The sequence below is a fragment of the Scatophagus argus genome, chromosome 1 (genome assembly GCF_020382885.2).
Source record: "Scatophagus argus isolate fScaArg1 chromosome 1, fScaArg1.pri, whole genome shotgun sequence".
NCBI lineage: Eukaryota > Metazoa > Chordata > Actinopteri > Scatophagidae > Scatophagus > Scatophagus argus.
Window position 1 is genome coordinate 27,082,179 of NC_058493.1, and position 16,318 is coordinate 27,098,496.

At 45.3% G+C, this 16,318-nt stretch overlaps 1 protein-coding gene across 7 annotated transcripts; it reads left to right on the forward strand.

Moving 5' to 3' along the window:
• Window positions 1–2,630: 2,630 nt before the first annotated feature.
• wdhd1 (WD repeat and HMG-box DNA binding protein 1) lies at window positions 2,631–15,861 on the forward strand. 7 transcript variants are annotated; one of them, XM_046395537.1, is made up of 26 exons: window positions 2,631–2,761; window positions 3,052–3,145; window positions 4,328–4,439; window positions 4,572–4,723; window positions 5,867–5,978; window positions 6,607–6,657; window positions 6,746–6,841; window positions 6,959–7,051; window positions 7,180–7,286; window positions 8,306–8,441; window positions 8,645–8,852; window positions 9,152–9,336; window positions 9,479–9,663; window positions 9,741–9,982; window positions 10,574–10,711; window positions 10,873–11,029; window positions 11,294–11,408; window positions 11,523–11,654; window positions 11,744–11,955; window positions 12,295–12,437; window positions 12,528–12,584; window positions 12,659–12,690; window positions 12,815–12,979; window positions 13,108–13,226; window positions 13,324–13,459; window positions 15,398–15,861. In XM_046395537.1, exons 2-26 carry the CDS (start codon window positions 3,069–3,071, stop codon window positions 15,599–15,601), a joined length of 3,366 nt encoding a protein of 1,121 aa, XP_046251493.1. In that variant the 5' UTR covers window positions 2,631–2,761; window positions 3,052–3,068; the 3' UTR covers window positions 15,602–15,861. The 7 variants fall into 7 exon arrangements, with proteins under 7 accessions (XP_046251493.1, XP_046251496.1, XP_046251498.1 ...); XM_046395540.1 differs by having other exon boundaries at window positions 2,650–2,761; window positions 3,049–3,145; window positions 8,648–8,852; XM_046395542.1 differs by having other exon boundaries at window positions 2,650–2,761; window positions 3,049–3,145; window positions 8,306–8,436; window positions 8,643–8,852.
• Window positions 15,862–16,318: the final 457 nt, after the last annotated feature.

Genomic DNA, 16,318 nt, shown 5'->3' on the forward strand with positions numbered 1-16,318 from the left:
ATGCCATATGATTGGTTCACATGTTTTGTCTTTTTTTTCATCTCTGGACTGATTTTTCCATGCTACTGAAGTCATGCTTATCCACACTTCTGCGAGCTTCAGCCGTGTCATATTTAGACAGGCTAATGGTATGGAAAATGCTGCTTTTGAAGTATCACTCTGAGAACAAATCATCCTGCTCTTTGCAAAGGACACCTCTAAATGCCAGCGCTTCAGTAAAGCAATTGGTGAGATAAGGACATGAAAAAGACTATTTTCCACCATAAATTCAGATTTTTCAGTTGACACGAGTGTCAGTCAGCTTCTCTCTCTCTCTGGCTAGCAATATAAAAATATCTGCTTTGGGGTGAGTCACATGAATACAAAACAGGGCATGAAATATTCATCAAACCGCCATAAGGTTTTCAGACAGCAAAAGTTTTTTCACTCGTACTTGTCATACAGATGACAGCATGTTATCTCCACATGCTTGAGTAAATTGGTTGGTCTGATGTTTGTTGGACTGTTATTCTTATTTTGAACACTTCATCAAGGTTATCTCTGTCGGTGTTGCTGTTCCACTTAACGTTATGTACAGGAAATTTCACCTACAGAGTTAAGATGCTCGCTTGTTGCTGTTAGACTAACTTTTTATTATCTATTAAAGCCTTAAATAGAATCGTACTGTCAGGCTGACAATCTGCTGACAACTAAAGGCTTAAAGGCTTAACAGGGTGGTTTAAAAGACATTCATACAAGCTCCTGTTGTAAAACTACAAGTGTAAATAATAAACTTAAAGATCCCCTCCACTCAAAAATTCAAAATTCAAGATTCTTTATTGTCATTTCCATGTGTAAACTTGTAATTTACGTGATTTAAACAATGGAGACGCTGCCAGTTGCTGTCTTTGCAAATATTACTGCTGCCTATGAGTCAATTTTCAGGCGGACTTGACTATAGAGATGTTGTAGCAGACATTACTGTATGTTTCACAGCCGCTGCTCCTTAAGAGCTAGCATGCTAACAAAGAACTTAAACACCAGATGCTAACCACACTTAGCATTCTGACATGCCTGCTCGTCAGACTTTGGTGGTCAACTGACTCCTCAGTGGAGGAAGAGCAGAAATATTTCCAGCACCTTTTCAGTTTTCCTAAACTTTTAATGTGTGGAAACCTTGTGGTGGACATTCACAGCAGAGTGTTGCTGTTGTTGTTGTTCTTCTTCTTCTTCTTCTTTAAAACGTGTCTGGAGGGAAACTTCAACGATGGCTGGATTCCATTGAGCTGTTTCAGTTTATGCTGCCGCTCAAACACACCAGGTTTTTCATCGTAAAAGGAGATTTAATTTACCGTAAACACAATGTAGTTGTCAAACTTAAAGGGTAATGCCAATGATTTCCTACATGAAGGTGAGTTAACTAGAATGGAGAAAACTAGTCAGCCTGAACCTTGGATTGGACTTGGACTGTAGACCTGTGTAGCAGAAAGTCTAGACTACAACCAGAGGCACGGGGTTTCAAAGACATGGAGATGTTTAAGACAAGGTTCAAGGATCAAGGATCAAGAATACTTTATTGTCATTCTCACCTTGGGGACATGAACGTAATCCAGTACTCAGGTCTTGATGAATAAAATAAAACAATAAAAACACGATAATGCGTAGTCTGCAGCCAGTGAGGCATCAGCAATGATGAATAAATAGAAAATAAGCAGGGTGAGGGGGTTCTAAAAAAAAAAAACAACAACAACAAAAAGTGAAGATGAAAAGAAAAAGATATATGTGAAATGTACCCATACTAATACACACAATATGTATACTGTTAGTGGCCTCCATGGGCTTCTCCAGGCAGCTGGCCCTGTTTACTCCCCTTATGGGTGGACCCACAGCCACAGACAAAGTCTGTTTGTGTTTGATCCCTTTGACGTCCAACATGTCAACAATCAATGGACAAAGTCGAGAGCTATTGAGCGTCCTGAACAACACACATGAAATGTTAATGTTGTCTTGTATGAGCTGTTAACGAGCAGCGCTTTTCAGCAGATCGAATCCAGTCCAGTGTTACACTGGATTCACGGTACACTTTGACGCCTTAGAGATGAAACGCTGGTTTTCAGGTTTTGAGTTAATCCAGGACCCTGTCATACAGTCACGTGTGGCCGAAAACACACCTGACTGCTTTTTCCATACTCTCACTCTTACTGATTCTGGTAAACTATTATAGTTCAGTGAAATAATGACACTCAGCTGTCTGCCAACAGAGAACTTCCTGTTGCAGTAATCAAACTCACAAATGAGATGTGATCCAGCTTTAGAAAAGGATCACTGCGAAAATGTTTGAGACATTTTGCATGGGAAGAGACGAGTTCATCAACTTATTTTATTTTCTCCAAACACGTTTGTGTGTAAAATTCATGACTATTCACGATGTAAAGTGTACATTCATGAAGTTTTCTCTCTTTCAAATATTTTTACTGTGAAGCACGTGTACGGTAGCATAAATGTGTAAATCTGATATTTTACAACAACAAAGTACAAACACTGCAAATGAGTTAAAAATACTAACAATCAAACGAAATACAAATCAAAAAATAAAAGAACACGGAGTCCACAAAACTCCTCAAGTCCTAAATCTCCCCTTCACGTAGACGTCGTTGGGGACGTCGGGAATTGCGTCATGACGTAGCTGGCGGGAGTTGTGACGCTGCGTTTCCCTGTTTTCAACGCAGCGCGGGAGATTTAGGAACAGAGCACCGAGTCTGCGGAGTCACCCGGGGAAGTTGTAAGTTTGTCATCCTCCTGTCTTCTCCAGTCCTGACCGGGTAGAGGACTTCTTCGGCTCGTCTGACTTTAACGAGTCCCGTAGGAAACTCCGTTTGTTAATCCGAGCTCCGGGTTTGAATTAGCAGCCAGCTAACAAAGTTCGGTTGTATTTTTAGCGTTAGCTCAGCCTCTCAGCTAGCTAACGCGACATAGCGGCAGGCCAGAGGATACCTGTGTATTCTGTGTATTCTTCAGATGGTGGTCTGGGCTTCGCGTACTGATCTCTCCTCTGGTTTTTCTGTTCGGCAGTGTGGCGGTTTGTTAAAATGCCCTGTGAGAGGAAGCCGATGCGCTACGGCCACTCGGAGGGACACACCGAGGTCTGCTTCGATGACACCGGGAAGTAAGTCACATCTTCTGATGGCTTTGAGCTAACGCTGCCTCTTGTTACGAGTTACTGTCTGTGTGTGTTTTCACATAAATGTCATCTGAACGTGTTTGTTAACATCCCTGAAGCTTCCATGCTCATTCATTTGCCCTTTTGTGTTTTACATTAACGTCAGTGGGGCTGCAGGTAACGACTATTTTCCTTGTGCATGAGTCTGTCCATCATTTTCTCCATTAATCAATTAGTTGTTTGGTGTTGGCGTTTCCCGGAGCCCAAGATGACGTCTTCATGTGTTTAGTTTAACTTAGAGATATTTTCTTTACATTTAAGAAGCTTGAAACAGTTTTGACTTTTCTGCTCAAACCAACAGATGGAGTATCAAACTAATTTGGTGATTAACTGGATAGCTGACAAATGATCACTTAATCGTTCATCTCTAAACATTATTGTACACTTCATTTTGAGTTGTGATTATACAGTTTAATGTGATCACAGTCTTGTGTGAGTAGTTGAAAAGTCTGTTTATGATCTTCTTCGGAGTTGTTCAGATTTTTCAACATAAATGTTTCAGTTGCATCTACCTTAGCTGTTCAGTGCTTTTAGTATTTTCACAACAAATCGTCAAGATAAACTGAATGTCTTGAATCAGGGTCAGTAGCCTTTTGCAGAAAGAGCAACTGAAATTGCTGTGTAATGAATGGTAGCACAAATCAGTTAGTCTAGAAAATGATCGACAAACATCACAGTCGGTCACTGATCTGGACTTAATAAACGTCTTCAGTCAGCGGCGTCCACCTCTCTCGTCTCCTGCCTTCTGCTCCATCCGTGATCCACCGCATGACCTTGAAGAATAATAAAATAGAATAAATGAATGTGTACATACAGAAGACCATCAAACGCACAAAATGTGCTGACGCTGGACTGGAATAACCTTCATTTGTCAGTATTAAAGTTCTTATTGTGCTGCATGGTGGGTGTGATGAAGCTGGTACAAAGTTTACATGAAAACCGACAGTAAAACAGTGTTTTTGTGTGTGTGTCTTAAAAACACTGCAGCACACTGAACTGAGCTCTTAGTCTCAATCGTCATGTTCCACTGTAGTAAATAAATGAAAATCTTTTCATCAGTTGTGACAGTCAGAAGCTTGTTTCTTGCACCTTGAAGCCAACGTCTGACCATGATATCATTTTTCTCAGGTTTGTTGTGACCGGCGGAAATGATGGAGATGTTCGGATATGGGAGGGCCTGGACGATGACGATCCAAAGTTCATCACCGTCGGAGAAAAGGTGTACTCCCTCGCGCTAAAGGTTGGTCACCTGCCGCCCTCTGGCACATTTAGCTTGTTTTCCAACACATAACGGTTTCTACCGAGACTGTTTTGGAACATATGGACGCTGCAGCTGTCAGCGGCGGATTGAGATGTCTTCTTTCTGCCACAGAACGGCAAGCTGGTGACGGCGAGCTCCAACAACACAGTGCAGATCCACACGTTTCCTGACGGCGACCCAGATGGCATCCTGACCCGGTTCACTACCAACGCCACACACGTCACCTTTAACAGCAGTGGCTCGAGAGTGGCTGCCGGATCCAGGTACTCAAGACCGACGGCCGATGGCTCATCTTGCTCTAAGGCCCCATTAGGACCTCCAGAGTCCCCAATTAACACGTCACATGTTGTTTGTTTAATCCATACAAAACCAATAATTTGTGGTTGTGTGTGGCGTTAGATGCTATGAGGTCACTGTGTCCTGTTCAGGTGGACTTGATGAAACTACAGGCAGTTTCTCAAGTTAAAACCGTTAGAAATTTTGCTAAAGCTGGCAGGCTGATCAGTTAATGAACTGCTTCAAAGTGTTTGAAAGCTCACCTGTAATTACAAAGCCCAGTTGGTTTCAGCACAGTCTCGTCCATGACTGTGAAAAATGTCTAGTCATAAACATTATGGAGAAGTTTTAGGACCCCATGTGGACTGAAATCGTGAAAAAATAAACAGGCATTTTAAGAATCTGTTCAGCGATGAGGATGTCCAGCTGGCAGCTTCATCCTTCGCTTTTTCACAGCCAGCGAGGAGATCCCACAGACAAAACCCAGCTGGAAGACCAGCGAATGTCACATTTACTTTGTCAAGCCGTGGACATGGAGTCCGCTGCAGGTCGTCCTGCGGCGGCCACTGAAGCCGTCGTGCGTAACGTGTCAGTTGTGTTCAGCGTCGTGTAAACTGTGACTGAACCGCACTGTGATGTCATTATGTCCGGTGTTGTTGTTCCTGCGCACAGCAGCGTACCTGAATGTTATTTCCACCTCGCAGACACAGCAGCACTTTGAATTTGTTTCTGATTAGTCTTGATTGGAGATAAACGTCTGTTGGCTTCCTGAATTGATTTGCCCTAAACAGGTTTATCACAGCAATAAAAGCGCGGAGCATGGTGGCTTATTGATGCAGCTTTTTTCATCCTGGTAATTTCTGCTGTTATATTGATTGTAAAAAATAAAAAAATATCAGGCGTCTGAGGCTGTCAAGCCGGATGTGGCGTCCGCATTCTGACGGACGTTGGAGGGAAATCAGGATCCTTTTGCTTGTCCGTTTCATTGATTTGGTAATTTGCCCTCGCGTTGGTTCACGGCCGGCTGACGCGGTCTTTTCCCTCGATTCTGCAGGCAGTCACGTGTGAGCGCAGATTTCCTCCACGTGCCGGTTTGCACATGTTTATGCTCTGTTCCTCTGCTTTCCCAGTGACTTCATGGTGAAGGTGGTGGAGGTGTCAGACAGCAGCCAACAGAAAACACTCCGAGGCCATGAAGCGCCTGTCCTCAGTGTCGCCTTTGACCCGGAAGATGACTTCCTGGTGGGTAAACGGTTTCCTCTGGATGTTAAATGTTTGTGTGCTGATTGATATAAAAACTCAGCTCTGCCTTTTTGAGATGATATGATGACATGTTGGTGAATAAAAAGAGGCCTACACGGGTTTTCAGAAATCGAGTAGAAAAAAAGACTCAGGTGTGCAAAATCTCTGCTGATTAATTTTACTGCTTGCAGAGTGTTTGCAAAGCTTTCATTTTCATTAGCCAAAGGAAAAGTTCAGGCGCCGTGTCATGTATTTATTTTTGGCTGGACCTCTGTAATTGCAGGATTTATTATTGTTTGCTTTCCTTTGATAATTTCCAAGTGGTTTCACTGAAACAAACGACTGATATCACGTCTGGATGGCACATTTTCAAAGCCCAGATTCGTTATTTTATACCCGTAACAGTTTGTCTTTATAACAGGTGGCACATGCAGGCTTGTGGCTCGAGTGAAGTTTTATTACTGTAGTATTTCTGTTTATTGTTTTGCTGTTAATTGTTCAGACCAAAACGTCCATCTTCATTTAGAACACTATGAGACTTTGGGGTTGCTGCAGGTTACTGTGGTTCATATTTTGCTCGTGTTTGTGTGGGTTTAACTTTGGACCGTCGTTCTGTTGTCTCTGTCAGGCGTCTGCCAGCTGTGATGGCTCCGTCGTGGTGTGGAATATCGAAGAGCAGGTAAAGAAAGGAACACCACCTTTAATTTTGTATTTTCCTGAACTGTCTGTCAGTCAGTCAGATGCTGATTTCCTTTGTGTCCTTTCAGACGCAGGTGATCAGCTGGCCTCTGCTGCAGAAGACCAATGACGTCAGTAATGCAAAGTCGCTGTGTCGCCTGGCCTGGCAGCCCGCGATGGCGAAGGTCTGTGATCCAGCTTTGATTAACCATTGACTGTGATCCAAACAGCAGAAAGCTCCTCCAGAGGGATCATAATAACAAAAATAACAAAATGCTGTTTTTGTGTGTGTACGCGCTCAGTTTTTGGCAGTTCCTGTCGACACAAAGGTGCACCTGTACAAGCGAGGGTCCTGGGATCATGTGAGCACTCTGTCCGATGACCTGCTGACACAGGTGAGGTCCAGGTGAACTTACAGACGTGCTCACGGTAAAGCGGCCGTGACAGAAACGTGATAAAATCTTAAGTTGCTGACACTGGTTGCTGTCCTTATTTTGAAATTCTTGCTCTGTTTCCTGTACAGCCTGTCAACGTGGTGGCCTGGTCTCCATGTGGGCAGTACCTGGCAGCTGGCAGCGTTGGGGGTTCACTGACCGTGTGGGACATCAGCAGCAAGCTGTGTGTGGAAAGGTGAGCTCAGATGGTACAGTGGACTTCATGGCAGTCCTCCATTTTGTAACCAAGGAGAAATTAACATCTTGAGTTAGCTCTGTCACCTCACAGCAAGAGGGTTCCAGGTTCGAATCCCGGTCTGGGCCCTTCTCTGTGGAGTTTGCATGTTCTCCCTGTGCCTGTGTGGGTTTTCTCTGGGTTTTCTGGCTTCTTCCCACAATCCCAAAAACAGGCACATTAGGTTAACTGGGTATTGTTCTTTGCCCTGAGGGTGTGTGCACAAGGTTGTCTGTTTGTGTGTGTGTCAGCTCTGCGACTGACTGGTCACCAGTCTGGGGTGAACCCCACCTCTCGCCCATGGTCAGCAGGGACAGGCTGCAGCCCCCCCTCGCTTATCCCTGACGGATAAGCGGGTATGGAAGATGGATGGATGGAGTTCATTCTCTGATGTCTAATGGAGAGCTGGAGGGAAAAAATGAATGATAATTAATGATGTATTGGCTCATAGATTTATATTTTATTTATATATTTATATTTTAACATGAACGCATAATTGAAACATTTCTATCCAAAATGGCAGCTGAAACTGATTCATTCAGACTAAGAAATCAACTTACATTAAAGTTTTCTATTTTGAATACAACACGCATGTTTTAATACCTTTTAATCAGACTGTTGCCTCTTTAAGTATGTTTGGATTTTAAGTTCTTGTCCAGTTGCTTGTGTTTAGACAATATTTAAAAAACAAAATGAAGCACTAAGCAAACATCTTTGTAGAAAAATGTGTTTATGTTGGTCCTTTATTATTCCCACAGTGGGGAGGTTTGCATTGTCACAGCAGCACATGGATAGCAAATAAAGACAAAGATAACTAAAAAGTTATTGGGGGAAAAATGTTGCTCTGGTACTGGTGCTGGGGGGCGTAGAGGGGCAGGAGGAGATGAAGGTGAAGCTAACCTGGAGGTTGGTGCAGTCGCTCAGAGGGTCAGCAGACGTCCAGGATCACTGCGGCTGATGTTCTCTCATCTCTGCTGCAGACAGAAACACGAGAAGGGCTTCACTGTGTGCTGTTTGGCCTGGCATCCGTCGGGCAGTCAGATCGCCTACACGGACACCGAGGGCCGCCTGGGCCTGCTGGACGGACTCAACACCTCCAACACCGCCGCCGCCGAGGTACTGCTCAAACATCACGGGATTTAAATGCTTCTACAGACTCAGAATGTCAAACCACATTCAAGACCATCGCCCGTCTCTAAATCTGCATTCGTCGTATCCCGTTGATATTTTCGTAGCAAAACAGTACAAATACGACTTCAGATCCTCAGCGTTTTAACAAGTTGTGTTGATGCTAAATACCTTCACCTCTCGACTCTCAGCAGCCGCCAACTAAAAATCCAGCAAAAGATTACGACGACCTGTTCGACGACGATGACGACAGAGTGATGGACGAAGGACTGAGTGACACCAACTCGCCGCTGAAGAGAGCTGTCGCCGGGGACGACGACGATGACGACGATTTCCTCATGCCTGCAACGGGGCGGGTGAGGAACAGAGGGGCGATCCTGGACGATGAGAACTCTCTGGGTGAGTGAAAGGAGATCAGAGTCCACTGATGCATTTCCTCGCATCTGAGAGGCTGAAACCAGTCGCTCTTTGTTACCAAAAATTTCTGTTTACATGTTTATTTAATTTACTCTTCATTCTTTACGTTAATCTCATTAATTAAAAATAAAAAAATAAAAACAGCAGCTCATGAATCTGCTTGTTGACTTGTTTTGGTCTGAATACCAGATTCAGTTGAATGGAGGCAAAATGCGTGTAAAATTTTTGTGCTTCTTGTCTGCTAAAAACGATTCTATCTTTCTGTCCGTGTCTTCACTCAGACACAGGATCGCTGAGGCTCGGTCAGGGCAAATTCGGGGACGATGACGACACGGGCAGCGCCGTCGTGCCTGCAGCCGCTCCGTCGGGTCCTTTGCGTCCCGTCTATGAGGGGCCCCTGCCGACGCCTCCTCAGAAGGCCTTTCAGCCAGGCTCCACCCCGGCACATCTCACACACCGCTTCATGGTAGGACTCACTGGCAGAGCGTAGGCTGACGTGACAGGGAATCTGCTCTTTTTAGCTGTATGAGCTCTGCTGCTCCAAAATGAACTGTGCTTTGAACTAAATAAGAAAGAAAACGATTTCCTGTCACACAATTGTTCCTCAGATGTGGAACTCCGTGGGAATAGTGCGCAGCTACAATGATGAGCAGGACAACGCCATCGATGTGGAGTTTCACGACACGGCCGTGCACCACGCCATGCACCTCACCAACTCGCTGGGTCACACCATGGCTGATCTTTCCCAGGAGGCCGTACTGCTGGCCTGCCCCAGCACGGACGAGCTCGCCAGGTAAGACTCCTTCGATCCTCTTTTACTGTTCCCTCTTTTCGGTAAGTCTTTTCAACCTGCTCTTCCTCTCTTCTCAGTAAGCTTCAGTGCCTCCACTTCTCATCATGGGACACCAATAAGGAGTGGATGGTGGACCTGCCGAAGGGCGAGGACGTGAAGGCGCTGTGTCTGGGTCAGGGCTGGGCGGCGGTGGCCACCAGCTCACTGATGCTCCGACTCTTCTCCATCGGCGGAGTCCAGAGGGAGGTCTTCAGCTTACCGGGGCCCGCGGTGTGCCTGGTCGGACATGGAGAGCAGCTGCTCGTCGTCTACCACCGCGGTGAGACACACGCACAGAGCAGAGGAGAGACTGTAACGCAATCCGCTCATCGGTTTAACACAACTGTAATGGTGACTGATAGACGTTACAGCTTCTTTTCACTGTGGGGTTGACTGGTCTGCTGACACGAGTATCTCATACGCAGAACATATTTGTCATGAGTACGAGTATCATCCAGGTAATCTGTATCAGTGACTCTGCTCGTGATGACGTGAGTTCTCATTATGAAACCGACTCACATTAAAATAAAGTTAAGAAAATTGCTCCTATGCTCCTGTGATCGTAAACTTTGACCTGACACTCTGAGGCTGTTCTGTAAATACTTTCAGAGTGAATAACAAACACAGCAACAAGTCAATTTCAGCTTCCTGTCTACACTGTAAAACACTCTTGAACACTACAGCAGCATTTAGCCTTTTGACTGGCAGAGATACAAGCAGTAAATGAATATCATGTCGTTATTTATTCTGCATTTATCACAACACTGCAACTGGATCAGAGCCTCACTCACTCATGAACAGCAGTTTTTCTTTGTGCTGAAGCTTCAGCGAGGCCTTACGTTGGTGCGTGTGCTGTGTTTTCCATCATCAGCTACAGGATTTGATGGCGATCAGGCTCTGGGTGTCCAGCTGCTGCAGCTGGGTCGACGGAAAAAGCAGCTCATCAACGGCGAACCCCTCCCGCTGTCTCACAGATCCCATCTGTCCTGGCTGGGGTTCAGTGCCGAGGGTCAGTTTGTCAAGAAAAATGTTTTTTACTTCTCCTGGAAACATTCCTCTGATCTTGTTTATGCAAAATAAATTAATAGAAGTGATTAAAAACTCTTAACCGAAGCAGCATCTTCCTGGTCTTTGGACTGTCAAGGTGACTGCGGCGTTTTGCTTCCTCAGGTACGCCGTGCTGCGTGGATTCGGAAGGCGTGGTCCGGATGCTGAATCGCTCCCTGGGCAACACGTGGACACCAGTGTGCAACACCAGAGAGACATGCAAAAGTAAATCGGATCACTACTGGGTGGTCGGAGTGCACGAGAACCCTCAGCAGCTCAGGTGAATGTCGCCTGGTTTTTCAGCCTGGATGGATCAGGTAGCTCAGACAAATTTTAAAGGCAGCAGAGTTAGATTTTCACCACCGTGAAATCTCATGAGCGTTTGGTTGTAAATAAAAAAAATCCTAACTGTAATCGGCAGGTTACGATATGCAAAAAGACCACGCCAAGAGCTTAGATTTTCTGGTCTGTGGTTGGTTTCTGGTCTTGGTTTGTGCTGTTGTTTCTGAGGTTTCTTAAATCCAGCCTGTTCTCGTCCTGTCAGGTGTATCCCATGTAAAGGCTCCAGGTACCCCCCCACCCTGCCCAGACCGGCTGTGGCCATCCTGCCCTTCAAGCTGCCTCTGTGTCAGACCACCACAGAGAAAGGACAGATGGAGGTTTCTAACACAGTTATTGATACTGAAAGCTGATAAACGGGGAAATGCGTCTCTGTCATGTAAAGTGGAAGTGCGTGGTTTCCATTCAGCCTGTCGTCTTCTGTCGTCCTCCAGGAGCAGTTCTGGCGTTCGGTCCTCTTCCACAACCACTACAGCTTCCTGTCGTCCAGCGGCTACGAGATAGACGAGGATGGGCAGAGTCGATCCCAGAAGGAGCAGCAGGAGCTGCTCATGAAGATGTTTGCGGTGAGTATGAAAACTTTCTGTGGCCGCTGCAGTTTGCTTCTGACGCCTTCAGAGGGATTAAATGACGTGGAATCGACGTCTTCTTCCAGCTGTCCTGTAAGCTGGACAGAGAGTTTCGCTGTGTGGAGCTGGCAGAGCTGATGACTCACAACGTGGTGACTCTGGCCATTCGATACGCGTCCCGGTCCAGGCGCATGGCCCTGGCCGAGCGGCTCAGCGAGTTGGCACTGGAGAAAGCCAATCAGACGCAGGAAGAAGAGCCAGAGGAAGAGGAGTCACAACACACCAGACGGACCTCTGGGTAATTCACAACACATCTGGAGATGAGTCAAGACTATTGTTTTTCATCCCTCTAAAGGGTTCAAAACCGCTTCAAACAAAATGTTGTTTTTTTGATTTTGTGCTGATTAAATCAGGTTGAGTTGAGCTTTGAGCCAGGACCTCCAGTAATTGGATCAAATCACCCATAGAAAATGAAAATAGTTACGGTTACTTGAGTGTGAGTTAATATTTTATTAGCATGAAAGTAAATTTAAGCAAACAGCAGCTCAGATCTAACTGACTTTGCTGTGTGAAACTGAGATGAAGCCGAGATACAAACTTTTCTTAATTTGTTTTTGCTTACTTGGTTAATGACCAGAATAAGGTATGACCAGCGCGGGGTCACAGGAGAACATTACAGCCAGGAGGGGGAGGAGGAGGAGCAGCAGCAAGGAGAGGAGCTCGGGGAGGAAGAGGATGGACAGGAGATGGAGACCGAAGAGGCAGCAGAAACCAGAAAGCGTCAGTTTTTGCTTCTTTCTTCAGCTTCCTTTTTAGCACAAGGTGTCAGTGATGGCGTCTAATGTGTCTGATGTGTGACTCAACCTGCAGGTGTGAATCCATTTGCTAAAGAAGCTGATCCACGTGAGAAACCGTCTCTGATCCCAAGTGAGTAAACCCCTCCAGCAGCCTTTATGGTTAAATAGTTTCCTGTGTATTCATGCATGTTTGTTCTTTTGCAGCTGGTAAATGTGGACGTGCAAACCCTTTCAAGGTAAGAACTAAACCTGTTGTGATGGCAGCTCTGTTGGACGTGAACGTGCGAAACGAGTGTGAGGATGCAAGCCTGAGAGAGGCGGACATGTTTGGTGATGCACATCTGGATGGGATGTGTGCAGGTGCTGGGCTCGGGGAAACCATCGGCTTCGTCCGGTCAGCCTCGTGTGACTAACATCCTGGACAGCATGACGTCCAGCAGGAAGTCTGGTCCCCTCAGCGGACTTGCAGGGAAACCAAACAAAGGGCCCGTCCTGAAACCGCTAGTCCCCAGACCCAGGACAAAGGTGTCGTAGTCTCAGAAATGCTCACAGCATAACAGCAAATCATCTGCATATGCGTTTAAGTTGATGAAACCTGCAGACTGCGCCTGTTTACTCATCAAGTATTTCTGCTTATAATTTCCTCTCTCCAGACTCAGTCCACTCTGCTGCAGATGACTGGCACAAAGGCAGCCAATAAGAGGCCTCCGGAGAACACGGAGCCAGCGGGCGACGTCCCGCCTCCGCCTGCAGAAGACGCTGAAAATAAGAGGTAACGTACGACCTGAGTAACGAACCCTTTGAAATGACTTGATTGGAGGCCGCGTGGCGGACTGACTCGGGTTGTGATGTTGACTGCGTGTGTTCAGGCCCAAGACGGGCTTCCAGCTGTGGCTGGAGGAGAACAGGAAGAGCATCACAGCTGACCACCCAGACCTGGAGGAGACGGACATCATCAAAGAGGCCATGGGGCGCTTCAGGACGCTGTCAGCAGAGGAGCGCCTGGTATGTAGTCGTCCTGAATAATTTGCAGTCTGCTGACTGAGAGGCCCTGAACTCGTGTTATTCGAGCTTATTGTTATTCATCTTATCTTCAGCTGGTAATTACTTTTAAAATCCCGCCTGAAGGTGCAGTCCGTTGTTTTTGAGCTAAGACGTGCTGATTTTCTGCGTTTGGTATAAGTTAGAGAACGTTTTAAAGGGACAGTTCACCTCAAAATCAAATGACACGTTTTTCCTCTCACCTGCATTGAAACTCCGCCCAGTTTCTCATATGTCCAACGGGACATCACGGTGTCCTTCATTTTCTCCCTCACAAGGGATTTAAATGTGTACAGTGAGCTGTTTTCCCTGAAGAACAAACTGAGAGCAAAACCCCAGAGAAACCCATCCATTAGAGTGTGGAAGGCGGCTGTGATATCCGCTGTCAGTTACATAATTTTTTGAAATTTGATTACCGTGTGTTTTAATGAAGAGTAAAAAGGCAGCCTGAACAAAATATGCAGGAGACCTAACAACATCCTGCTGTTTTTGAGTCCAGGGATGCTTTACATTAACACAACCCGGACGACATGAAATGGATGGATGGATTAATCAGATAAAGATGATAAATCCAACTTTTGGCTCAAACTTCCCCTGATGAGATGCCGTTACTGCGAGCAGCGCGACGGTGTTTGCTGCATGTGTAAAACAGACATCATCATCATCATCATCATCAGCATCAGACATCTGCTTGACAGACTGCTGATGATGTGCGTCACACCTGACAGGTGGAGGAGGTGCAGCCTCAACACAGTCCTGTGGGGTCACATGATTTCCACTGATTTTTTTTTTTTTTTTTTTTTTAACCAGATGTCATTTCGCTGCCTCGATAGTCGATAGGTGAACAAATGAAGGTGCTCATGTCAGTAATTACACTCCTCATCCTTTCATCCACCTGAGTGCTAACAGACGTCAGCCCGCTTGTGCAGAGTCCAGGTTGTGACCCCGCATACATCACGACTCTCAGCAGAAAGCTGAATGGAAGAAAAGAGGAAGTGAATGAGGGTGGAGGGTGGGAGGCGCCGGTTGCCTGGGAACCCTGTCGAGTGTGTTTTGGCAGCGAGGGCACAAAGCATTGATCTTATGATAATACTGTGTGAGGGACGGCGAACTGCAGGAGAACAAGCGGCCATACAGTTGTTTTTTTTTTTTAGTTGCTTTTAAAGGACAATTCCAGAGTGATATTTGTTCTTTCTTCTTTTTTCTTTAAAGGAGTATTTGTGGTTTATAAGAAGTATTTGCATCCAAACTGTTTTGAAAGTAGACAAATGTTCAAGTCCTGAGCAAATTAAACACAACAGAACAAATATGAACCTGAGGCTCATTTCTATCACTGTGTGTTTCTCACACACACACACACACACACACACACACACACATACGTGATCTAGACAGACGTCTAGCATGAAACCTTGTTCTACTCCGTCTGAATGCAATAAAGCGAAAGGCGAGACGTCACAGCTCGGACCGTCTACCAGCTCTGTTTGTGTGTTTGAATATGCGTGGGGTTAATGGCAGCGCTTCATGGAGGTGAAGAGTGTGTGTGTTTGTGTGGCCAGTCCACTCACCAGGCCTGATGATTCATCCCGGCTCCATTACATCCAGCAAAGTGCTTCCTTTTGTCTCAGCTCAGAGAGGGGAAAATAAATAAATAAATAAGAGCACGAGGAGGAGAAGAGCCAGCAGGCCAAAGAGATGCAGCCTGTCAATAGTGATTATACATGACAGGATGCAATTTAAACTGCAGCCCGAGTGTCCGTGTGTGTCATCATCCTGTAGGTGTTTGGAGCCCAGACAGAAACCCGACGACAATACAAATTCATTTTGTCCTGCTCGGTAATTAACATGTGCACTGCATGTTCCTTTTCTTTTATTTCATTTTTACTTTCTTTGTTCGCTCAGTCATGGACGGAAAAAGCAAAAGGCCCGACGGGAGACGCGGCAGATCTGAAGAAGAGGAAACGAGCAGAAGGAGGAGGAGGAGGAGGAGGAGGAGCAGCGGCAAATGAAAATGGACAAACGGAAGAAGATGAAAATAGTGCCAAGAAGAAGAAGTCTTTGGATCCTTGCTCCAAGCTTTCGACGTTTGCTTTCAACAAAAGCTAAATGTTCGGTTTTTGTTCAGGTTTGTGGGCTGAAGCTGCTTGCTGCGTCGATGAAACCTTCTCTGCTCTTTGAGGCACTTAAGCAGAACGTTTAAAGTTTGCTGTTTTTGTTTTGTTTTTTAATGCCTTCAAAGTTTCAGCACTGATGAGTGAGTGACATTCATCAGTCATGGAGTATCTTTGATTTTGTTTTTACATTTGTAACATTTCTGAAAACCTGTTGTTGTATTTTAACCTTTGAATAAATGTAAATGTCCCTCACATTTTGGTTTTTGTTTTCCTTTCTTTGGCTTCAGCTTTGCACAAAGCGGCAAACTCTGAGCTGCCGGAAGAGTCGAGACGACCGACGAAGCGTTTGTCTTGTGTGACCACTGGTTTCCGCTGAGCACTGATATAAAATACGTAGTTTGATTTTTAAATAATTCCGAAAACAGCTGCTCACTGCAGTTTTTAGTAATTGGAGGAAATGGTGCGTTTGTTTGGGACTATTTTCAGCGGCAGATTAATCCACATTTGATTCCCTGGTGAATATTTTTCAAGTAAAAATGTCAAACATTTGCTGGTTCTAGTGTTTTCAACTATGTTCTTGATATTTTATAGACAAGTTCTTCTTGTCCTTTGGATACTTGAGCACATTTTGATGCAAGCACTTGGGTTAAGTGAAGTCACATTTTTATATGTGCTCTTCAGGTAAAGTGTGAATCATTACTACTCAAAG

What these genes read in the sequence shown, in the direction of transcription:
- wdhd1 (XM_046395537.1), top strand. Translation starts at nt 3,069, where the DNA reads ATGCCCTGTGAGAGGAAGCCGATGCGCTACGGCCACTCGGAGGGACAC. An exon ending in CCGATGACCTGCTGACACAG is followed by an intron (nt 7,052 to 7,179) that starts GTGAGGTCCAGG and finishes TTTCCTGTACAG; the next exon opens with CCTGTCAACGTGGTGGCCTG. An exon ending in GAAACCGTCTCTGATCCCAA is followed by an intron (nt 12,585 to 12,658) that starts GTGAGTAAACCC and finishes GTTCTTTTGCAG; the next exon opens with CTGGTAAATGTGGACGTGCA.